The sequence below is a fragment of the Plectropomus leopardus genome, chromosome 11, assembly GCF_008729295.1.
Source record: "Plectropomus leopardus isolate mb chromosome 11, YSFRI_Pleo_2.0, whole genome shotgun sequence".
NCBI lineage: Eukaryota > Metazoa > Chordata > Actinopteri > Perciformes > Serranidae > Plectropomus > Plectropomus leopardus.
The window spans coordinates 16,595,553-16,621,716 of record NC_056473.1 but is presented as its reverse complement, the minus strand read 5'-3'; the positions used below and the strand labels follow the sequence as shown (position 1 = coordinate 16,621,716).

Below are 26,164 nucleotides of genomic sequence, written 5' to 3'. Positions count from 1 at the left end.
GTGATGCTAGCACTTCAGGTTTTATTTTTAGCTTACAAGCAACACAGACAGTGAACTTGTCATTTTGTGTTATTCAGTCACACAACACAACAACGCATCAGCTGGATGCTGCCTGTAGTCTTTGCAGCGTCATGTACAACTTTTGTTGAAGCTGGGATGTGACTAAAATGTTTGTTTGGTCAGCCTTTGCAGCTGAATTTATGAGTGATTATTTTGGTAGTTTTGTATGTAAAAGTCCTAAATACAAGAGGATATCAGTTATAAGTCAGGGTGCCTGGTACTAAATTTACAGCCAACAAATGGACAATAAATTAACTGATTTTACAGGGCATCCTCTCTAGGACCCTAGACTCTGAAATAAAGACATATTGAATTCCTCTTGGCCATGGCAACAGCCAATGGTGACAGGTGAGAAGAAGTGTGCAAATAAGAAAAGCTGCTCTGTACCTCATTGTAAACACAATTGCCTGCATCAAGACAAGAGCTAGAATTGTGTGTGGGTGTATTTGTACGGGTGTGATCATGCATGAGTGTGTACACTGTCGTCCCAGGTGTGAATGTGTGCAAACCTATGTGTGTATCCATTGGGGTTAAGGTCTCCAAAGCACATGTTCACTTCAGGATGAGTGTATTTGCTCTGTGGGTGTTTGCGGAGTGAAATGCAGTCTAGTCAGGAAAACATGTTCCTGCCACCTCAACCATGCTGTTATTAGATGGCAGACCTGCTTTTTCTTTTTCTACCTCCCATGCCTTTGCTTTTTGTCCCAGTCTCTTCATCCACTTATTTCTGATAATAGAGAGGCCGTAACTAACTTGTAGAGAAGTTACCATGAAGTAAAAACTGTAGATGGGTGGAAAGTTTTCTGTTTGTCTTGTTGTGACCTTGACTCAGTAGATTTAATCTTATGTAAAGATCAGCACCTTGTTTGATGTGGAAATTTAACCACCCTTTTGTGTCATAGTCATAATCCAGATGAATGTAGGCTATGTTTGTTTTGTCCCTTTATCTTTGGTGAAAAGAAAGGCGTGACAGGACCTGAGTGGTGTTAAGTGTTAATGATCAACAAGATTTGTGTGAGGTAATATAACAGTAAGTCAGGGAAAACTCCTGTCTGACCTTGCTGACCCACTGGAGCTACACTAATGTGGCTGCACACATTTTTAGAGTTGAAGAGATCATAATTATGTATTTTAGTCTTCATGATTTCAGGAGAGAAGTAAATGCCTTTCTCCACTGCTCAGAGGAGAAGCACAGTGAAAACCACACAGTAGCCTCTTTAACTGCCTGTTTAGAGTTTTCTCGCCTTTAAGCCGGCATTGGGGGTAGTAACAGCACCTAAGTAACGTCCACGTGAAAGGGACAGCAAATTATGGGTGTGCAATGTATTCTCATAAAATGCTTTTATGTTATCTTACGAAAATGCACACACAACAGTTTCTATGATATCCTACCAATTAGTACCCCACGAATGACTACTTCCTTAACCTACAGTTACGTAATTAATGTAAAGTTACTGTTATTAGGTTTAGGAAAAGAAACATGCTGAGGATGTACCTTCAAGTGACTGAAAGTTCACAAAGTTGGTCACACATAGGTCACGTGATCACAGCCAAACTACATGGGATATGTACCAATTTGGGTGCACTAGTTTTTGTAGGAAAACGTACAGTGTGTGAGAACAGAATTAGTGTGTCATTTATTCATTTGTTTTTTAAACCCCCCCCCTCCCCCAAAAAAAAAACAAAAAAAAAACTTCACATTTTGTGAAAAATGATAATGAGGGTGGTATGGGTCTGTATACCAGTTCAATTTTCCATATCAAAAATAAAAAAATTAAAAAAAAAATATTCAATTCAATTCAATTTTCTCATTTTGAATGTGATGTTTTCTTTTCTTTTTTCTTCACGTTATGATGTGCCTTTTTTGCCTTATCCTGTGCCAGCATGGGTGTTTCGTGACTTGCTGGCACTGGTTACCATATGCCTTTGTTGCCCAAGCATAAAAACGTTAAGTGTAATCCGAACATGTGCATCGCGGAACTTCAACAGCAGATGCAGAAGCATACCTAGAGCACAGTAGATAGACATGGAAGTCCACAGCAAAAAATACTCATATGTACAAATGAATACATTCATTTCTACAAATGCAAGTCAAATCAAGCTGAAGGCAGCAAACTCAACCATATTCTTGCACAACCGGCTCGTGAGTACCTCTGTGATAAAGTTCAAGTTGTTCTACTGCAGCTTTGTTTAATAATTAAATACTGAAGTCATACCCAATATGAATACACTTTGACCAGTAAAAATTTACATGTTGGAAATAATTTATGTAATTTCTTCATTCAGTAGATATAGAATATTCAATATTTCGAGGCTATGTTAGCAGTGTACTTATTAAAGCAGAAACAAACAGGAAACGCACAGCTAATATGCACACTATAGTATTTCTTTATTTATTGCAAGTCATATTGTCATTGCAGCATTGAACGATGTTGCACATTGCAAAATTTCCTCATATCATGTAGAACTACCCTCAAGCTGATGAGCAGTCTGTTCTGGTAAAACATGTTGAAAACATGGAGTGGGAAATATATTCACGAGCACAGGAGCTGTGGAAAGCCATAATAATCAATTACCCACCACGAGGGAGGGCTGGGACATAACCTTCTCAGAGGCAGCCAAATTTAATTTCCTGCCCCTTGTTGGTCTGGTAATGCCATGTTAATAGCTTCCTGCTCTCATGCATTACAGACACACTGCCACACATGCTTGTTTATTTCCGCCACAGCCTACCTGCCGAACTTTACTGTTACATGGATGACCTATTATCAGCACTGAAATCACACACAAACAAACAAACAAACAAACAAACAAACACGCCATTCATATGATTCAGTTGCAATCACTGACAAGATTTGTATAGATTTATATTTAGATTTGTATATTTTTTCTTATTTACAATGTGCCTAAACTGTTACGGTAAGAATTTGGCCAATGAGTCATCTACAGTGTTATAAAAAAATGAAAATAAAAAATTATTAGGATTTTTGCCTTAGTCAAGTAGGTCTACATGTTAGACTTTGACCCATTAGAAAGCAAGGCTTTCCTTTTTCCATGATTGTAGGTGAAGTTGTGCCAGAAACACCCCCTCTGTACTGAGAATCCGAAACCAAAGCATGTCATATGCCTTCCTCTCCTGATAAACGTGCTAAGCCTTAAATGAAAATGTCAGTTAACTTTCACATCAAGACAAGACTAGCAGCCAGTGATGCACCACATATTATATGTAATATATTATATGATTACCCTGCTCAGTTGACAGGAATGTCGGTTATGTCACTTGCGTGCTTGTGCTCAGCCTATTAGAACACAAGATACAAACAAAATGGGTACCTGGTGTTAACAAAATCACTCTGCAGTGCCACTAGTGGTTGAAAATTCCACACAGTACCTTTGCTGCAGAGATAAACTTGTTTACAGCCCCTGGTACAAAGAACAGGTTTGGTCTCTATAGCTTATTTCCTTGTTCATGTCAACTGTGCAGTTAAGGAAATTAGACACTGGCTGTAAAAAAAAAAAAAGATGTTTTTCCTGCAACACAAAGCAGCACAAGAGTGAAATGCATGTCTGTGCAACTCATCTGACCTGCGTTTGCTGTTTGAGTTTAAGAGTTTGTGAGTTTGTCCGTGCAGGTGAGTTTGTGTAGGTGCTCCTGCATCCTTGCATCTGTGTATCTTTTCTGTTACTTTCATAACATGAAAGCATTGCTGCTTTTCATGGGAGCTGCAGGAAGCTTAACCTCTGTGTCCCATGACGATGAGTCATCTTTGGCATGATGTTATTATATAAGCGGGTGGAGTGTTCTCGTAAAACTGGGCGCAGGGACACCAGATCATAGGCAGACACTTTTCACATAGGCAGGCAAACTGGATTCCTCGCATTAACAACCGGCTGGCTGTAACAGAGATATGATTACAGATTCACTAGACCACCTGCACATGTGGTCTGACAGTTCTGACCATTGTTCTATTAACAGGTTTTTTCTTTTTTACATCCTGCCTTTGACTTTCATAAATTTATGATTTATGTGTAATGTTACCAAAAGAATTGCATCTAACCATTGTCACTGAGGCAAACTTGCTCTCCTTGTTTGAACATGCTCTCCTTGTTTGAACATTACCCAGTGCTGTAAAACTCCCCACAAGAGTTTTTCCTCTAGATTGTGTCTTGAATGGAACTAATCAAGAGTTTGTAGTCCATTCAGCATTTTCAGTAGTGGGATGTTTTTGAGACAAGCTTGTGATAATGAGGGCTATTCAGTAGGCATGGGTCCAGATCACGACTTGTGCTCCAGTGTGATTCATTCCTCTTAAATGGGAAGGAATAGAATGAAGGCATCTTCAGACCAAAAGAGAGAGGGTGGAATAGCTGTCACCGTCTTGGGTCCCAGAACAATCCACTTCATGACAAACAAAGCCTGTTTCCACACCAACGCTGCAAGTGCTTGGCCATATTTAATGAACACAGAGCAAGCTGATGCTTTCAACAAGGACTGCTGTTGTCAACAGTGCATTCATTTTTAGCATGAGTGGGGCCCTACAACCCTCCTGTGTAAGTGCTGTGTTCTATTCATTAAGCAACACAAGATTGAAAACAGCGACATTTATCACCTTTTTACATAATCTAAAACTGCTGATACGTTATATGAAGCTTTTAAATAATATATAAAATAATATAAGTTTGCAATATTTAAAATTTGTAGTGTTTTATAGTTTGAGCTGGGGAGCTCTATCTTGACAGTGCTATACCAATTAGCAAATGGGCTTTAAATTGGCTTGAAATCTTGCAGTTCATTTTCAATCTCCAACATAAGATGTAGCCGTGAGTGACCAGTGAATAAGATCTGCCAGTGAAGATGGTCAGTCACAGTCTAGTAGGGCGAGAATTGGCTTAAGGCAATGTTTAGTCGACTAGTCAATTTATAAGCTTTAAGTGACGTTTTTTTTCATTGTTTTAGTTAAAGCATACAGTCCAGTTTGTTCAATACTGACATGATAGTGGATTCAACAGAAAGTTCCACATTAGATGCAGCTCTCTTGGTTGTTTTCGAAATTGCCTCAATGATGCTCCCCTTTACAGTGTTCATCTCAGACACAACCCATATTATAACAAACCATAAATATTAGTATATTTCAAGCTGCTGGAAATATGTCCGAAGTGGAGGGGGACCAAACGCATCTACCAGAGCAAATAAAACAGAAGCCCGCAGATATTTGCAGTTCCCAGGAAAGCTGAGCTCACAAGTGTATTTCTTTAAAGATTTTGGCTCACAGCTGCTTCTTTGGCCGCCATCTGGTGACTAGAAACCAAGCAGCAACCTCCAGAAAAAAAGACAAGAAAGAAAAAATGGCTGTAAAATTATGCCAAAGTGCCAAAAACTGCAGTTCTTCTAATGGCCACTTGAGGCTAGCAACAAAAACAAGTCAATTCTCATAGACAGACATGCTAAAATGCCTAACAACATAAATAAAGACGTTTACAGCCTGGTACAAGAAACAGTTTTGGTCTCCGTAACTAATTTCAACATTAATGAAACTGTATGGAGGTGAATTTCTTTTTTATAATTTACTCGTTTAACTTTATTAAGGTAAGGTTAAGTTTAAACTTACACATAATGACCACTCTGACAGACTGGCTGTAATGCCAAACTTGAAACAGGACTTGAGAAACCAATAGGTGGCGTCATGGTGGCAACGTCCATTATTACTATATAGTTAATGCTAAAACTGCATTGTGAAAGAACTTTATACAAGAAAACACCTATTTAAGTCAAAAGTAAAATATTGAACTTTGGGTCTTGGTACATCTGCATAAACAACAACAAATAAAATATACCTAATACTCTCCCCTCTTGCAGTAGAAGGCAACTCTTTGTTCAGCACCCTGGCCACTTTGGGGCAGCGCAACAACAACATTAGCATTATTTTAGAGTCATGTTTCTAGTCACCTGATGAATTTTAATCTGACGTTTATTCTCCTTTTGGCTCTGTTTTTGTCTCCATCAACTCCTGAAGGAAATCTGACTCCAGAATTGCGAGTAAAATGTCAGTTTTCTGTGGGTCAGTGCAGCTTTAAAGATCCTGATTGTCCTGTTAAGTTCTTGGCTTAAAATCCACCCTAAAAAATGACATCTGGTGAGAGAATTTTTGTTTTATTCTGACTTGTGTTTTCTTGTGAATAAGACGTATTATTGGAAAAGAAGTCTCAGTTGCAGCATATTTCTTAGGAGCATTCTTTGCTGATGTGTGTTTTGATTTTCAGAGGGTCTCACCTAACCACATCATGTCCTCTGACAGAAACATGGACATCTTGCTCTTAGGTAAGATTGATTAGAGGGAAATATCTCTCTCTGCCCGTTTCTCGGGGTGAGCTAAGCAGTGCTAAGCAATGAGTCATCTTCATTCGGGGTAGGATTCGGTGACAGATGCTCACTCATTCATCCTACTGAAGTGGGTCAGAAGGCTGAGTCCATCTTCAGCGTTCCCCCTCTTCCTCTTGTTCTTTCAGTTGCTTTTTTTCTCCATTCTTTAAGTCTGTCTCCTGTCTCATTCAAATAAGTTTTGTTTCTTAATCTCTATATCTCACACTTTCCGGACCCAGAATCTTATACGTATTCTGATATAGACTGTATGAAAATAATGGATGTCACCACCATGACATCACCCATTGATTTGTCGACTCCCGATTTAAAGCCTTAAGTCCGGCATTTTGGCGTTGCCAGAAGTGACCATATTTGGACAGGAAGGTAGACGTGGAGGAGCGAGGGGTGAATCTTACTGTGGTGACACTTCACAGACAGCCTGTCACTCAAAGTGGCCCTGCTTATAATCATGTGTGAATCAAGCCTAATAAAATTTAAATGAGATTTTAAAAATTCACTCCACAAACAGTTGTCATGAACAGGAGCATTAGCTCTAGAGACCAGAGCTGTTTTGTCCAAGGCTTCAGACATGTCTATTTTTGCTGTAAAGTTGGGCATATTTACAATAGGGGTGTATGGGGATTGACTCTGTTTTGAAGCCAGCCTTCAATGGCCAATAGATGAACTGCGGGTTTTGGTTTCATTTTTCAGCCTTGGAGGTTGCTGCTTGTATCCTGATAGATAACCAATAAAAAACTAAAGATCAATAACAGTTCAGTCCTGCATCTCCAGTGTATCTAAAGGGACCACAGAGTTTGCACCACTCATTAATTAGCAGCACATGTTGACCACAGCTGATACATGATTATTCGCTATTCTGATTTTTGAGCAACATGAATTGATCTTTTATTAAGGGAGATACACTATGTGTTACTGTAAAACGGTAACGCCACCTCTAGTGGCCAATTAAGTCCATTAATATTAATTAATTTTTTTTTTTTGTTTGTTTGGGGTTTTTTGGCTGATAGTTTTGTTAAAATGATCGGCACCGGCACCAGCTGCGCTTTGTCTCGCTCTCTTATTGTTCATGTTTACTACAGTCATTCTGCTATTCTCTGCTTGTAACAAAGTAAAGAAAAGTTGTCATTATCATGTTAGAATCTTAGTTATCCTTTTCCTTAAAATTCTAACTCATAGGCTTGTGCCTTTATGCCAATTTTCCCTTTTGGTGTCAAAAATGGTATTGAAGTTCAACATTTTTTTTCAAAATACTGTATCAAAGCTAGAAATTCCAGTATAATGACAACATTTGCTGATACCAGGAGTGATCTGATTCATTTACATAAATGTTGATTAAATTATTACCTGACGCACTGAAAGAGCAGGTTTTTCCTACTTAATTAAACACACCTTATTTTTAACAAACTACTTGATCCAAATACTGAAAGTCCTGTTTTAAATCACTAGAGAGAAGATGTATTACTCTGTTAGACTTGCTGGCAAAGAGAATACACTCTCCTTACACAGGTGTGCAGCACTGTTACAGACTGATGCTACTTTTATCTCACAAAAGATTAAATACGGACACCTGCTCGCAGAGAGCACTTTCACCAACAACAGCCAAGTTTTATTTTGGCCTGTGATGAAGTTACTCACGGAGTGAATGTTAAATGAGACTTGGATTTGTCAAGTCCTGCTTCCTGCACATTAGAACCATCTCCAGAATCAAATCAGTATGCTCACTCAGATATAGAAAAAGTGATTCATGCACTAGTTTTCTCATTTGATTCCTGCAACTCCCTCCTCTCTGGCATAAACCATAAACCACTCTCCCGCCTCCAGTTAGTTCAGAATGCAGCAGCTCTCTGATGCAACATTCAGAGGAAATCTGAATGTCTGTTTAAAATGTATCATAAGTGCTCAAACAAAAACTTCCTGCAGTTAGGCATTTGGGTTAATAGTACAGTACAGTCATTCTATACTGTTATTGTTGTGACTTTAATACAATATTAAATATCCCTGAAAAACATCAGTGTTTTTAGAGATAGTAAAGGAGTCCCTGAAGGAAACATGATGGGAACCATTGTACACAGTCCAGCCATATACTAGGTTTTAACCTAGTCTTGTAAAGCGTGTCTTGGTCAAGCCGCAACCTGCATATGTGAATTGCTGATCCCATATGAGCCAGTTTGCAGCCTTTGATCCTCAGGTGGATCCTTCTGGCCGTTCCAAAGTCAAGGCTTAAAACTAAAGATGACCGTGCCTTTGCCATTTGTTCACTTTGGAGGCATGCGAGAAAAAGACAGTTTTCCTCCTAAATTCAACGTAAAACAGGGTGAGTAATAGACATACAAATGATCATTTGCTGGGTGGAGAGCAGTGCTGCAACACCAGCAGGCTGAGGTGGACAAAACACAGTTAGTTCAGTAAAGAAAGGATCAGATTTGATTTGCTTTATTTCAGTTGATACCATTCCATTAAAATATGGCCCAATCTAGTGTGTATATAAACAGACAGATTGCCATTGCATTATGCAGGATGTGCATTTCCCCTTCAAAAGACTACATAATTCATTTTATCTACATTTGTTTTTAGAATACATGCCATATATAATTTTATATCTATTACATAACAAGATGCTGTCCTGTCTTGCTGCTCTCTCAATTTTTTCTCTCTCCATCTGCCGGTGTTCACACATTTTCAGGAATAAGTCTTGTCTACCGTTGGGATTGAATCCACACCTTCCATCCAGAAGCGGCATTTATGCATAACTTATCTAATATATGCTGACAGTGTATTATGATAGCACAGCCAACGAGGACCCCGTTACATAAAACCTCAGAGTTAGGAGAGATGAGGAGAGATGTTATGAATGAACAGCTGCATCCATTCAATTGAATTTGTATTTCTGAAGGAATTGTTTTTTGTCTTTGTTTTGGCTCGGACATGGAACATATGTCATGATATGGGAACTACTTGCTTGCGTGTGTTTTTGTAATAAATGTAAGACACACATACATTTCTGTGTTTCTATAAAGCTCTGTGACCGAATTCAGTATATGTACATCTAGAGCCTCAGTGGAAGATTTCTATCAGTATGTTTTTGTGTATTATAAAGCATAGTGGCTGCTATGTTGTGGTGTTGTTATTGTCGATGGTCAAGGTGCTTACCGTCCCCATTCATGTGTGTGTGACTGGGTCAGAAAACGAACTGTATGGCAATCGGACGCCAAGCAGGATATTTTTGAATGAGCGTGTGGGTGGCTTCTGTGCGGATGTCAGAGACAGACAGATAGGGGAGAGAGAGAGAAGGACAGAGGGAGGATGAGAAATAAGGAGGATGTATTCACTTCCTCAAAGCCACATAAACCTTGTTTTGGCTTTCTGCTCTCCTTCTTGCTCAGGCGTTAAAAAACATCAATGTTGCCGCACCTCTGACAAAAGATCCTGTTAGATCACATTTGTGGTTCCAGCTTAAATCATAGTTACATGACTTGTGTGTTTGTTTGTGTGAGTGTTCATGTGACTGTGCCCTTGTTGGTTTTCGTAGTCTGCACGTTTTTGTGTTACCACATGTGAGTTAGAACATCCTTAGCTGTGTGTTTTTGTGCGTGCGTGCATGAGTGTGTGTGTGTTTTGTTTGAAGAGCAACAATGCCGTGGTGTAGGTGTGGACAGCACCTGTGTACATGACAATTAGGTGTGACAGAGATGAATGGAGCATGAATCCTCTGATGTGATGTCTTAGCAATACAGACAGGAAGCAGAGCTATCAGATCTCTTGCCGGTTCTACCTGCCACCTGATTTCCTGTTAAAGGATAAAGGTCAGGGGCGGAGGGAAAGAGGATATTGTGTGTGTGTTTGTTTATTGCCGCACAGACAGTTGCTTGTATTATTGCAGTCAACCTCACACAGAGCACTAAAGCTGCTGCTACTGCTTTAGAACTATACTGCAAATACCATTCTTTCTGCTAGTACTGTCATGAAAATTACTTTATTGACTTATCCTATGATACATGGAAATGACTCTGATCATTTTGCTGTCCCTGATATTGCTCATGCATGTGTGTTTACAAAAGAATGTCACCAACATCAGGGTTTCTGACACATTTATTGATTTGTGGCTGCCCGCCATGTTGTAAACATCTGCCGCCACAAATACATTTTATATTTTTGGAGCTGGACTGTCCATTTGGAGCGCTGTTAAAATATATACTTGTCTGTTAAGCATTTCACCTCTTGGAGCGCAGAGCGTACTCTGGGCACAGATGGAGCAGAAGAACGCCAGTTGCATTGAAAGTGAAACAGTTCATTTAGCTGGGTTTAATCATTTGCATTCACTTGCAGCAGCTCCTCTCATCCTTTGATCTGGTAAGATTAGCTCTGAATGGATCAATAGTTCAATTATCCTTACCACGAGTCGAAATTTTTGCTAAGGAAAAAAGAACTCATGTAGAGTTCCACCTGCGATGCGTTCACTGACCACAAAAACCTCTGAATCTAGAGAGGGGACACAGACTGATTTAAAGGACAGACTCATCTATCTATCTATCTATCTATCTATCTATATATATAGATATATATATATATATATATATATATATATATATATATATACACACATATATATATATAGATATAGATATAGATATAGATATAGTTGTTTTTTTAAGTTTGCTGTTAATTTTATACATAAATTGTAATCTGTGGGAAACCCAGAGCATTTAAGCCAGCATGATATCAGGGTTAACAGGAGGGTTTTCTTGGCCATGTCATTGTTTAGTCAGACCTACTTGGTGTTTGCTTGAACATTTGAGGGTGGGGATTTTTTAAAACCCATGCTTTCCTTAAAGAACACTTTCTTCCAAAAAGGGGAAAAAGGCTCTGGGAAGAACCTCAACCCTTTTGCTAAGAGCGGACATGAAAAAGTTGGGCTCACTTTCAAACATAGAACTGCTTTTGCCAATGCAGAGGTCTCTGGTTTAAAAAACAAACAAACAAAAAAAAGCATTGTCTCTTGGACCGAGCCATGGTTGAAATGAATGCTGTAGTGATACAGCTGTTAAACGGCTGACTTTGTGTTTGTCAAACTGACCACCCTGGATTTTGTTTCATTCTCTTACTGATACCTGAAGCAACACACCAACATCAGTGCCATTTTCTTGGTCTCACTGAGTTCAACAGGGTCGCCTCCATGTGACTGTGTGTGTGGAAAAGAGTAGGACCCTGACTGCTGGTAACAATCAAGGGAAGATCTCTGGAGAGTGACTCCAGCTGTGTGAGTTGTGTTTGGGTGTGCGGTGGTAGTTTGTGCGTCTGTCTTTTTGTATGAATGACAGCCAGTTGTACATGTGTGTACGTGCCATCATGAAAGTTTGCCTAGAATGTGTGTTTCGTGTCCAGAGGGCATTGTATGTGCGTTGGTCTGCAAAAATAGAAAAATGAAACCAGGGCAGAGGGTCAGAGCCAGCTAATGCCTCCTTTGATTTTTAACTAGGATTTCCTCCCTTCATGGAGCCAGCTTCATAAAAGGCATAACATGGCATCCTGTGACCAGGAAATGCCCCCTTACCGTCACAGGACCAAGTTCAGTCCAACACAAACCATCTAATTCAGGAAAGGAGTGGTGAGGTTACTCAATGGATACACAATAGAATTAGATAAAGGTTTTAAAGCAGATGTCAGTATTTGTTGTCCAGAATGTTTCTAATTTGACTATTTTATTTTTGTATTTATTTGTATAAAATGGTTCAATTAAAATGAGTAATTTTATATCATGCATTACATAATTTTACATAATATGATGATTATGCGATCAGTCATACTGAATAATAATCATCATATCAACCGTAGGTGACATGAAGTGGCCAATTTCAGATTTTTATTAGAATAGTGCTCACTCACAGCACTGACTCACCAACATGCTAGCTGAGCACACTTCTTTTCAAATCATTTAAGACGCACTCACATCTACAGCCTCCCAGATAAAGCCATGCTGCCATGTCATCATGATATACTGGACAAAAGGCTCAGGAAGCAGTCAAGCAGTGGTTTATTTACCTCACTGTTAACAGATGGAGCTTGACAGTTGCTAATAGTCCATTTCCTGTGAGCGCCACAGAGAGCAACAAAGGGAACCACCCGCAGACCTGTTTGATTGGTTTATTGTTTGAAGCACTCAAGCTACTCTGCTGAAAAAGCTCACAAATATAACTAATTGGACTGTGTGTTTGTGTGTATTCCCACTGTTCAGATCAAACTGAAGGGATGTGTGTGTGTTTCTAACTGTGGGTTGTGTTCACGTTTCTGATCAATGAAATCTGACACTGGGACAATATTACAATTAAAACTAAGGCAGTAAACACGGTGCAACATAGACATACTTTTGTAAAGAAAACTATATATGTGTTTGTTGCAAAACATGCTAGAAATGGATATTTAATAACAAAAAAATATATCAGCACTTGGTCAGCAAGTCAGGGCAGTTGTTTGAATCAACAAGCAATTTTATCAAACCCTAGCAGAGGTACACAGTAACCTCAGAGACCATTCAGAATCCTTTTTCAAGATTTGAAACATTTGTTTAAAAAAAGGTATGTTTTGTCATTATGGCTCATTGCGTGTACGAATGATTTCCTAAAGTAAGTTTAATTCTTTGTCAATTTTTCTATGTTTCTTTTTATTTATTTTAAACAGACAGTAGTTTAAGTGTCAAAAGCCTCATTCCCACTGCACAAAATAAAAACGATCACCATTGATGGAAACACAACCTGCAAGATACAATGAAGTGCTGCCACTAATTATCCTCCATCTCCTCCTAAGTAGCACTAAAACATTGATCCAAATGATGCTGCACTGAGTTTGAAAGAGAGACTGAAAGCAAAGAAATAGAAGAGAAGTGACCACTGTAAATTTTTCACAGACCTCTGCCCATGCTGCTGTCTGCTGTTCACCCATTTTCCTGTTTGTCTGTGATGTCCACTGGACACACCAATACACCCCGCCCACACTGACAGAGAGGCATACTTGTCTGCTACAGTGCCGTGTACACAGTGTTGCTCTCTGGGCAGTTGTAAAGCAGTCTATAGCATATTTTTAGCTGATTTACCAGTGTTTAAAAAACATGCATGCACGCGCTACTTTTGGTGGGAAAGGGGTATTATGCCTTCTGCCCTCTGCACACAGCTCTTTCTCCATTGCTCACTGGGAACCTGCAGGCAGGTCTTCAAGCTCCGTTTTCTTATTTGAGCACGCCATTGTATGAGTCAGTCCGCCAATATGCTTATCTGCCTGCTTGTACTAACCCAAACATATGTTGCTAACGTTGTTGGTCTAAATGTCTCAGAGCAGAGCTTGTGTGTGTGAACTTTGGTTCGATGTTACTTATATCAGTCTACGTAATATTTATTTTGTGTGAGGCTACGTGCACCAAACCGTGACCCCATCCTTGAGGTTTTGGTATAGGTAAACAAAACACCATATTTATCTGGATGCATTTTATTAGGGGGTAGCCAGCTCCAAACCTTCTTGGATGTCCAGTTCATACACCTTTTACCTGTTTTTGGCCTTTATCCTGCTGAGAAGCCCATTTAAATAATAGTTTTCACTTTCCCATGAATAATGACTAAGCCTTATCTTTAGCTAGTATCACATAACTCTAATTTATGCCTTTTATGTCTAGACAATGCAAAACTCACCTCCATTGTCTATTTGCTTGATGTTTATCTCAGACAAGACGACTCCTTTTTTACTTTTCAGCATAACTTTATATACTGCTAATGATGATAAACTAACTGACAAACTCTTGACAGTTGCTGTGGTGGTTGAAGATGTCATCACTCGCCCCCGCATGTGTCTAGCCAGACTTTTACCTGCTTGTCATCTCTACACAATATCAACCTTGAAAAGCTGTTGTAGCAAGAGGTTCTTTATTCATTATTTCCATTCGACTCGATTCCATTCATTAACCCCATGTCACGTGGATAATTAAAGTGTCACTGTAGAACTTGTGCAGTCACACTCTCACCTTAAGTAGTGCTTATAATATTTGTGACATTCTGGTTTGCATGTAAACACAGCCAGTGCTGTCCATCACAAGGGCAGGCAGCTCAGTGTGAATTCTAAACATCACGAGGCTGAGAGCCCATCTGTGTCCTCTGCAGCGGACAGGATGCTCTGACCAACGTGACAGACCACCTTATGAAGCGTGCTTATTCTGCTGATATATTTACAATATTTATTTTGCACTCATATATTCTATATTCATACTGGCTAAGTGTATTTTTGACAATTTACTAGAGCTAAAGAGTTGTCATTTTGAAGTAACATTGACATCTTACAGGATTGTTATTCTTGAAAAAGTGAAGCGTAGTTTAAGTTGTTGGCATCGGAAGATCTTTGCTCTCATCGTAAGGAGGATTTTCAGTGTCAAATAATAAACATCAGGCAGTTTTTTGAAGCCAAGTATGTGGCTTCAGGTAGAACTGGGAGGAAGGAAGGGGAGGTGCAACATCAGAGAGGCCCTTCAATTAAGATCAAACAGCTTTTTTATGTAAGGGTCACAGTGTCTGAGGTTTCCTGGCAGAAGAGAGCGCAGCTAATTCTGGTGCTCATGCTAATCATGTTTTTGATCAGACATCTGTGATTTGATTTGGGAAGGCTATTTTTGATCTGTTTTCTCTTGAGGATCTTTTTGATCGTAAACATCACTGCTAGTGTTAATATTTTAACATTGGCTTCTCTTCTGATTGCCATGTTTGGTAAATCTGCTGCAGTCATGTGCAATTATTAACAGTATGTGCAATTAGACATGTCATGATACCAGAAATTTAGAAGTCAACCATTGCAAAGAATTAACAAAATTTACTGGTTTCAAGAAAAGGCGGACCATCGCTGCAGCTGCACTCTGCCATCTTACATGCGTTGTTGTTCTTCCATGCTCATAGGCTAACAGCACGAGCATAATGTAATATTTCATAGCTTCCTGAAATTTAAACCGGGGTACACAGTATATGACAGTATAAGTGCAACAGCCCCACCCCTCCGCCCCAAGCTCAGCTAAGCTGCATGTTCCACCAGTTGAGACTAGAGACTGAGCTCTAGTGGTGTATTATAGTATTTATAGTAGTATTGAAAAACATACCTTCCCCTGAGATTTATAAATATCCTGGTATACCATTATACCATGATACCGACCAAGCCTAGTAGCTGGTTGAATATTTGGAGACATTTTATGTATTGCAGTAATATAAGCTGTATGCATGGTACACTATGACACATTTACTTGACTTACCACACAAAGTGTACATATTATATTCAATAAACATTGCAGTTGTCTTTGTCTTTACTCCATCAGCACCCCTCGTGACCTGGTAACCTTTCAACCAACATTCTGCACCGAGCCACTTTATCCTACAGAATCTAATGATGTGCAAAAGTCATCCATTAACAATGTCACGTAGAGACAGCGTTGACATTGTTGCCTCAGTATCATCACTAGGGCACTGTCACTTCACCCCCATTGCCTCCTTATTATCACAGCAGCTAGTTCCTGCTGTGCTCTGCCACTCTGGTCTAACCACCCACTCATCTCCCATTGCACAAAAAAAAAAAAAAACACCAGCTTGCAGCACGCCATCACCACATTCCTGCCCCTGCTGGCCACAGTTACAGCGAGCCGTGACCCCTGACATTACAGAGCTGAGCAGAGATAATTTTATCTCCAAACTGACCCTTATAATCATAAGATTCTTGTTTTAGATATCATGCGTCAGCTCTGTGTGCCTTGAAAGTATTATAATCAATCTTCCTGTTGCACTTATTTTTGCATCAGTGGCACAGTGTCCTTATCGAGCTTCTTGCTAATATGCAGGATCTAATGGAGCTTTAGTCAGTACATTTGATTAAGTGCTTTGATTAAGATTAACTTGACTGTAACATGCTCTGTATTTTCACATGATTTTGCACATTTTTCTATATACTTGACAGAGTAAATAGCTATCAATTAGCACTTTTCATTACTTCTAACTTGTGAATATCTTTCATGATGCTTTATTTTTATACATTTGTCGCTTAATTCTCAGCATTTTGCTGTAATGAGATGTCAGACTTCCTTTGAATACTCTTAATATGTCCAGTTTTCTGCTGCTGCTGCTGCTGCTGATTATTAGTTTCATAAAATCTAAAGTGTGTGTACTTTTATATGTTTGAATTTGCTTGTGAGTGTGTGCATTGATTTGACATTTAGGCCAGCCAGGGTACCCTGCCTGTTAAATGTTTGATTGCACCCAAACTTCCTGGTGAAGGGGGGAGAGTGCAGAGGGATGGAGATCTGCAACTGCTGAGTGTAAATGAGCTGAGCAGATGTTGGCCAGATGTGGCCAGGGAGGATGGGGGGTGGAGGGAAAAAGAGAGAAGAAATAAAGAGAGAAATACGTGCAAAAGAGAATCACCATCAACACACTGACAGCTTTGTTCACCTCCACTCAGGAGTTAAGAGTAACTCTCCCTCCTCCTTTCTCCAGACACACTCTCCTCCTCTCCCCCCTCCTTCCTCTCCTGCCTCCCTCCACGCTGTCTTTGAAGTGAGGACAGTGCGCAGGAAGCGAGCCGGAATCGATTGCTCCATGCATTAGCCCAGGAATGTGTGACACCCTCCTCCTCTTCACCCTCCTCTTCCTTCCTCCTCCATCCTCCTGACACATCCCTCATTTATTTCCCCCCTTCTGCTCCTCTCTGTGCACACCATACATCACCTGCCCCCTCTCCACCTTTCACACAAGACCCGACTATTTTTTTGGACAACAGCCCAGCACTTCTTCACCCAGTACTGTTTATGAGTTGAGTCTAGACACTCATGTGTGTCATGGTTTGTGCTGCTTTTCTGTAATAAGTGTGTAATTCATCAACTTATCAACTACACATCCTGTTTAAAATACTTGTTATTACTGGTATTATGTTTACATGTATTTTAAAAGTCCAGTTTTAGTCGTACTAACACTATAATTCGACTTTTCCTACCATCATGTAAAAGTATTGAGTGTGGCAAATTGTGATGGTTCATTTTCACTTTTTCTTTTCTTTTTTTAGATTTCATATGCCAAACAATTAAAGTGGGGTAGCAGAATTCTTGAAAAGGCCATATAAAAAAGAACGCCTGTATTTGAAAATACTCCCTCCTCCTCTCCCCTCTCTGTCCTAACCCCCTCCCACCAAACCACCTTGGCCATATGTATGCACTTCCAATGGTAACCCGATGTTTCCCATACACTGATTTCTTTCATCTTAGTTCATTATAGGGCTCTCTCATTATTATCAGACCACAAATAAGACTAGAATTGGATAGCAAGCATCCCATGGTTCCTCTGCCTCGTGCCTCTGCGCTGTGGACTGCTTCACCCGGAGGAAAGCAGGCAGCAGCTTGGTAGACAGCCCTTTGGCTGGCAGCTGTAGCTGCTTGAATTCAGCCTGCACAAATCCCCCCAGCAATTTATGTCACAGCGGGTTGCCAGTGTTCATCTAACAAGGGGCTACTGTGGCTCAGATGATAGAGCAGATCGTCCTCTTATCGGAAGGTTGGGGGTTCAATCACTGAACCCCAAATTGCTCACGATGGCTGTCCCAGTTACCACACCTTGAACGGTAACCTCAGTGAATGTGACTCATAGTGCTACTATGAGTGCATGCCCATTTACCTACCATTTATTATGATATGTGTAATGGCAGCAAAAGAAGTTTGTTGGTTCGGCAGGGAGTCAGTGCTGTCAGGACCCCAGAGCTGGGGTTTGCGCTGACTGGATTTGTGTTGCTGTAGCTGCTGACTGGCAACCAATTTGTACAAGAGCTGCACGCTCTCCTTCCAGTGAGGTGATCTGTTGTGATTCCAAGCTCAAGCTAACATTACCTATATAAATGTGAACATGAAGCCACAGCCGTGAGCCTTATTTGGTTCCAGTTAATGGAAGGCCAAACTATTAGTGACATTTTCTCTCCATCTCTCAAATTACTCTCTAATATTGACACATTTTATTTTATTTATTGACAGACTCTTTTAGACTATTTTAAGAGTCTGTCTTCCTTAATTGGTTGCTTTGTAGTGTAGACAGTTGTTGCTAATGCTGGAATAGCAACTTTCTCTGAAGAATTCTCTCTCATTGGATCAAGCTTTCACCAAAAGGTCCACGCATCTGCATTTGTAGAACACCCAGTGGGAACACTTTCTCTTTGAAATGATCTGTGATTGGCCAAAGTCTCCTGTGAAAGGCTAGATATTCTAAAGGCTTAAAACAGGACTATGAGGTGTTAAAATCTTGCTTTCTCTCATTCCACTTGAGTTACAATATGCTCAAAGTTTATTCTGGGATTGTTGCCCAGTAATACCAAAATAAAACAGCCTTCCCCAGCTTTAAATTATTAATCAAAACAGATTAATGGACTGGTGGAAATGGTCATAATTTGCAGACTGTGTTTAAAGGGGAATAAAAGAATAATGCAAGTTAGCTGAAGAGCTTAGATGCCTCCGATAAGAACATATTCTGCATTTCCTGTAGCCCTACCAAAGCTTTTATATGTCAGTCACTTTATTCACAAATTAACAATTTGTTTAGTTTGTGAATGTTTTACATTAGTTAGTTTTGACTGGCTAGTTTAAAACTCTCAAGTAAAGTTGAGGCAGAAGTGTAAAGACTAGAAAGTGGCTAGTTTGAATCACAACCTCCTGTTTTTCTATTTGTCCTTAAGCAACACTTCTCAGCCGCTACCAGTAGAATACTGAGCCTGTACCCTAAAGCCTCTGTTGTGCATGTGTGAAACTATTTAATGTGAAGTCATGCTCAGTTGTCTGATGAACGTGGAAAATGTGTCCCTGGCTAAGTGAACATAATGTGCTCTCTTCGTTTAGTCTCCCTTTCCATGTTTGTTTGTCATTGTTTTTTAAATTTTGAAAAGGAAAATCAATTTGTTAAGACCACTCTTAATAAAAGGAAAGGTCAAATTTCCACAAAAGGTAAATTTTCTCTCGTTTGCTCTGTCGCTATAGCTTTCCCTGCCTTTGAATGCAAGTAACCTTGTGAACACTTCAGCCAGCAAGTTAGTCAGTTAGTCAATCGGTCACAGAGTCTGTCGTTCAGTCAGTAATCCAGCAGTGTGAGTCATCCACCTCCTTCAGTCTGCCAAGTTACAACAGGCTCAAGGCCTACTCTGCTGACAGAAGAATGAGGCAGGAAGGATGTTGGCTTTGTGGCATTATGTATCACCAAAGCACATTAGGCAGGCTAATTAACACTCTGATTCCTCTATCAGACAGTGAAATAATGCAGGCTTAATGTGTAGGGCTCCATTCATGGTCTGTTATTAGTATTATTCAGTGACGCTGATAGGTTTTCAATGTAGCAAGTCCCCAGGACCCACAGGTGGTCAGTTAAGAGAGTCATAAATAAAGTTTCTGTTTTTGATGCTTTGTGGTAAACTTGTTTTTGATGTTATATGAATATAACTATGATTATATACGTTTATCCTAAAAATGTTTAAAATTTAAATTCAAATCAAATCCCGTATCTGAAAACTTAATTTATAAAACCACTATGAGACTTTATATGTTCTTTTATATAAAGTCTCTGCACAAAACATGACAGAAATGTGACATTTTGGTTTGATTGTAAAGAGAGCACCAAAATCAGCTACCCAATATCTAGTAAATCAAATGTAAGATGTGATATTTCATAGAAAAAATAAATACTTGACCATTTTGAGAAATTTGCTCGTTCATGTACTTTCTGAGAAGAGTTTTTATGTTTTTCATTCACTCATTAAGACTATGAACAAAACAGGATGTGCCCAAACTGTAGATAAATGGCAGTGGTGAAATATTTTCGTACCCCGGTGCGTCCCCTGGACAGCAAAGCATCATTGGGTCATCATAGACAAGAGTGAATTCAGTATTTGCTGTCACAGCAGACATTGCCATGTAAGATAACATCACATGCTATCATAGAGTGCATTTAGTAATTTTACCCCATCATTATTATAATGACATGCTATTGTTATCATTATTGCTGTTGTTTTGTTGTTCATTTTATTGTTATTTTCGACATCTATTGCACGTCTGTCTGTCCCGGAAGAGAGATCCCTCCTCAGTCACTCTTCCTGAGGTTTCTACCATTTTTTTCCCCCGTTACAGGGTTTTTTTGGGGGAGTTTTCAGAGGGCAGGTTTCAGAGGTGTGCATATCATTGTAACAAAAACAATGAAACATCACAGACAGTATGATAATAACATCCAAAACATAAGTTGTATAAAGTAAGCAAAGTCACGAGACGCCACTGTTTCTTTGATTTCAGCGTGGATTTGTTGTACACAATGTAGTGTTTCCAGGAGAATAATAGGGTGATAGTAATGAGCAAGTACACCATTATCACCACATACCAAATTATTTGTATCTTTATTTGTGCTCATAATGAGTATGAATTGGAAGTGGGCAAGACTTGAACTAAAAATGGGTGTAACCAAACCAGAAGTTATTATTTTAAACAAGATCATCAGTAACTTAAGTTATTATTCTTATTATTCACAACTGAAACTTTAACTCCGTTTCATGTGTAGACTTTGCCTGACACTTACAATTTAGAATGGAACTCCATCCAGTGCTTATGCTTAAACTGAGATTTTATTTCACCTGAGAGATTAAACTTCTTGCTTCACTTTAACTTTTTTGAGTGCTTACACATTTAAGCTCTTTGAAATGTTTTACAGTGGAAGCGAGTGCACTAAAATTTTCTTCAGAAAAATGTTACTGTTTCTAGTCCTCTCTTTCTCTGCTTACTGTACATTGAAGTGTACAGTGGTGAATCTGGCTGGATACTTCAGGATGCCTGTAATGGGGTATTATTTAGAGGTCCCATTGTTTTCAGTGGCAGGTACTCAATTAAATGTCAAGGTGTCACAGTGGTGATTTGATTTAGTGTGGGTTTCTTCTGGGATACAATACATTTGATGAGAGAAAAATTCATGGCAGAGCTTAGCACTTGTGTTTTTATGTTAAAGAAAGCACCCACACAAATATAGGAGGGCACCGTCCACTGAAAATCAATCAGCTGAAGACCAGTCTTTCTTTCTCTCTCTCGCCTTCATCTGCAGCTCTTAAATGGTCGAACACACTTGACACCCACACAGGCCGCCAACAGTCACAACTATAACGGTTTGTTGGCGCGTCACGTGACTACTTCACGAGTAGAAGGATGGACAGAAGACGAAAGGACCGGAAGGGCATGTGCAACTGCTTGGAGCCAGACCGGGGCCGGCGAGGGGGGAAGAGGAAGGAGAAAGGAGGAGGAGAGAGGGCAGGTGCACCCTTTGGAAGTTCTCTCCGGTCATCCATCGAGTCTGGACTCCACCCTGCGGCACATTGTTCAACAGTTGGATATTCTAACGCAGGTCAGTTATTAGTAAAGGTCAAAACCGTCAACTGACAGGGTGTGAAGTAGCCAAAAGGCATGATAAAGATGGGGAATTAATTACGAAAGTGAGGTGGGCCAACGGGTTACTGTTGAAGATATGAAATCTTTCTGTCTGAAATATTTTATTTCAATGTCACATTAACTAATGAAAATGTATTTGATGCACCATCTAGACTGCAAAATCTTTCTTCATAGGAAATTCAGTTAAAGCAGCTTATTAATCCCCTCTGTCAAACTCACAGCGATTTGCATCTGAGGCCAAGTCAAATAAAAAGACATAAAAAACAAACCAACACAGACACCTGTAGAAGTAGGTTTATGGTTTACCTGCCCTTGTGTGCACCTGTTTCAGCAGGTGTCACCAGAAGCTGAACAAACATAGCTGACGAATGATTTGGCGAGCTGATGTGGTACCTGTGACTGGAGACGTTTTTGTTTTCAATTCATTTATATTCATATTTTTCTTATTTAATTCATTCATATGTTTGATTGAAAAGTACTTTGAGTTTGAGTGTAAAGTAGCTTGCCCTTTTTTACACAGAGATCCTGTGACACTGCTTTGACGAAGACACTTCATGACACCAGTCTTTCTTTTTCACACAGAATCAAACAACTTTGGCATCATGCTGCCCCCGTGTTTGATTTTAGATACAGTGATGGCTTTCAAAAAAGGTTCACATCCTATATATTTATTAACAGCAAACATAAAATGCATACACGCAAACCCCTCAGAAAAGTTTCTATACATTTTGAGTTAACTGTGTGTGGGTTTTTTGGGGGGATTGGAGAATCACCTCATGAAGGTGTCTTCAATTTGCTGCTAAACTCATTTCGTATTAGAGACAAATAGATATTTTCTATATCTTTTAAAAAGTATAAGTAAGATTTTACAATCAGAACAGTGCTGATGAACTACTTCCAGCACCAAGGTCAAAACATGTCCTGAAAAAACATCCTGATGTGTCATAACAACTAAAAAAACTCTTTTTAGCTCTTGTGATATTTTTCCACATTGGCAACAGGATTTATTTCAAGGCTGTCAGACTGATCTCTGCTCTTCAGATTTTCTACTTCTATAATTATTCTCTGACTACTTTATAATTATTGTACCTCCGACCCCCTCCTGCCTCCTCGAACACAAAGACTGTTTCAGTACTGGAGGAGCGTCTCAGCCTGACTGAGGACAAGCTGAAGGAGTGTCTTCTCCACCAATCCAAGATCTTCAAGGACGTGCGATCATCAGAGGAGAGGTCTAGGAGGGAGAGCGAGGACACGGATGGATAACCTGTCCATTTCGCTTGAGGATGACCACGCCCTTCCTCAGACTGCAGCAGAGACTGCTGGACAGGGTTGTGTGTGTTTGTGATTGTGAATTAGTGTCTTAGTGTGATTCTAAATGTCCACCTTGGTGGTCTCTCTCAGGGGTCAGTGGGTTAATCAGGGTTTGGGCTGGAATGTGTGTGTCTGTGTTTGTGTGCGCGTTTTTGTGTGTCTGTGTAATGGTGTAATGCCAGCATATTTTCTCCATGTCTTTCTTCACCTCTTAAGGATATCCAGCTGCACAGCAGAGCACAGTCTGGCTGGGACATTCCGTGTGTGTGCGCGCGCAGTGTGTGTGTGTGTGTGTGTGTGTGTGTGTGTGTGTGTGTGTGTGTGTGTGTGTGTGTGTGTGTGTGTGTGTGTGTGTGTGTGTGTGTTGGTATAGATGTTACATCGAATCAAGGCAGCTGCAGCTATGAAAACAGACGGTGCTTGTCTGCTGTATGACCTCTTTGTGTGTGTGTGTGTGTGTGTGGGTGTGTGTGTGTAGCAGTTGGTTGTTTCTGCAATTACATTACAATTAATTGTAATTTGTTTGCATCATTTTTGTAATTTTAAAATTTGTGTTTTGCCTCAAATACATGTCCCTGTTTCCCCACATCATATAAATATAATGTATACAGATAAATGATATTCTTTATTGCACTTATTTTGTTAGTATTGTCTGTATTTCTGTCCAGGCAAAGGCTGATTTAGAAAAAAAATAAACTTACACTATGTTTTTTATTTTGATTGGAACTCATGTTCACAGAGTCTTAAGGACTAAAATGTTGACAATCTGAATTATGGCCCTTAAATTTTGAGCACAGTGAAATTACATACTTCTAATTCCTCCATTTTAAATCCTCACATTATCTTTATAGGTCAAAAATATTTTTTTTGTGCTCTGAATTTTATTGAGAAACTATTCCCCATACAGATGATTCATTAATACCAGTAAAAGCATATTTTATTTGGATTGTTTTCCATATTGAATCTCAATACTACCAACAACATTTTTAAAAAAAATCAAAAATTGGGAATGATGCTTGGGAATGTTGTTGCTTAGTAATTCAAAATGTATGCGCCAAAACTTTGTGACGGTGCATTTTATGAGTCAGAAGTCAGAATTATGAGAGCATTGCTACGACTTAAAGAGATAGTTCAAATTTTTTCAAGTGGGGCTGTATGAGGTACTTATCTATAGTCAGTGTATTACATACAGTAGAAATCAGTTGGCAGGCCTCCAATTTAGAGAAGCAGGCAGGAGTACAGATATGTAATTAAGTAAGTACTAAGTAATGTGCTGCTGTTGACCAGGGCAATAGCAAAATGTATTTTAGCCACCTTAAAGAAGAGTCCCATAAAAAAAACTTAGCATCATTTTAAGTGTATGCTATATTTAGTTTATTTCAACATCTATACCTTACCATCAGACAGTGATCTCCGACGGCAAACTGAAGCTGTTTAGTTGCTCACTTTAAAGCCAGACAGCATTTGAAAAATGGATTTTCCTGCTTTTCCTTTATCAGTCTGTGACTTTGTGTTATTATGTAACTTTGGCATTTGAAAGGGTTATTTTGGATTCACCAAAGTCACACAATTACACAAACTAATGAACTGATCGAATCAGTGGTCGAATCAGTGGTAGACCAGCAATGTTCAGCGAGATAAATGACTTTGACGAGAGCATAGATGAGGAACTAAATCCAGTAACTTCTGTCAGAAACGGCAGTCTGCAGCAAGATAACGCAGCAAAAAAAAAAAACACATTTAAAAAATCTAAATATAGTGTACCATTAAACTGATATGATTTTTTTTAGGTGGCTAAGACATGTTTTGCTGTGACCCCCATCCACAACAGCACATTGCTCAGACTTTGTATTGGTACTCTGGCCTGCTTCTCCAGAAGTGTTGATATGCTGACTGCTATCTACTATATGTAATACACTGCCTATGGATAAGCACCATAAAAACCCCCACCTCAAAACATCCATACTACCCCTTTAATATCTCATAAAATATACTGTCAACACTATGACATAGTATAAAGTGAGACCTGCTTAGAAATCTCATAACTCTGACCGAGGAGGTTAAGCTTTTCATTTGGTGCCTGCTATTTTACATAGGAATTTAAGGGCAATGTTTTTAGCAACATAGTGAAATCTCTCTTAACTTGCAATTTATCCAAACTAAAAGGTTCATTATAACTAATTTATTATCTGTCATTTCTGTTTGGCTGGTAATGGGCTTACATACATCCATGTCACTCCTGCTTGTTATCTGGTAAAGCATGTTCATGTGATACGTGTCATTTTGCCTCTTTTCTCCACCAGTGACTGTGAAATGTTTTGGCTTGCTGTCGCCCAGCGTGGAGACTTTAGCTGTTTATGTTTTCACAGCGTTAGAGATGTGGTGAGCGATGCGGCCTGGTTGGAAGGAAGCAGTGAAAAAGCCACACAAAGGGGTAGCTCTCTGCTGGCCGCTGTTTGCTCCTGACTTTACTGGCTTTCCTCCTCCTGCATCTTTTTATTTCCCCAGATACAAAAAGTGGAGCAGCCTGCTGAGATGGGGAACCAAATCCAGTTCACCCACTGCAGAGAGGAGACTGTTGGAATGGTGGAAGACCTGAGGTGTCATGTGACATTAAAAAGACAAGATGCATAAATCGGTAAAGTACAAAACACAGCTTTTCAACACAATCAACACAACTCTTGTTTTAGAAAGCACATTTTATTTACACTCATTTCCCGTTCTAGGAAATGTAGGAAAAATGAATGTAAGAAAAATTACTGGTGAAAAAATTTTCAATATGGAATACATTTAAACTGTTGTAGATTTTTTCTAGGTGACTAAAATATGTGTTGTTCCTGCCTCTGTCCACAGCAGTACATTGCTTAGCTTCTTTGTCAGTACTTCAGCCTGCTTCTCCAAACTGGTGGCATGCTGACTGACATCTACAGTACTATACAATCTACTAACTATAGATAAGT

The 26,164-nt window shown here is 39.4% G+C and overlaps 1 protein-coding gene across 2 annotated transcripts in view; it reads left to right on the top strand.

Annotated features, from left to right (window-relative positions):
* poc1b (POC1 centriolar protein B) overlaps nt 1-23,471 on the top strand; it is a 62,181-nt gene extending 38,710 nt beyond the window's left edge. For both annotated transcript variants that reach the window (XM_042496702.1, XM_042496704.1), the window contains 2 exons: nt 21,553-21,849; nt 23,016-23,471. In XM_042496702.1, coding sequence (XP_042352636.1) covers nt 21,553-21,849; nt 23,016-23,156 — 438 coding nt within the window. In that variant the 3' untranslated portion in view covers nt 23,157-23,471. The remainder of the gene's footprint in view (nt 1-21,552; nt 21,850-23,015) is intronic.
* Nucleotides 23,472-26,164: the final 2,693 nt, after the last annotated feature.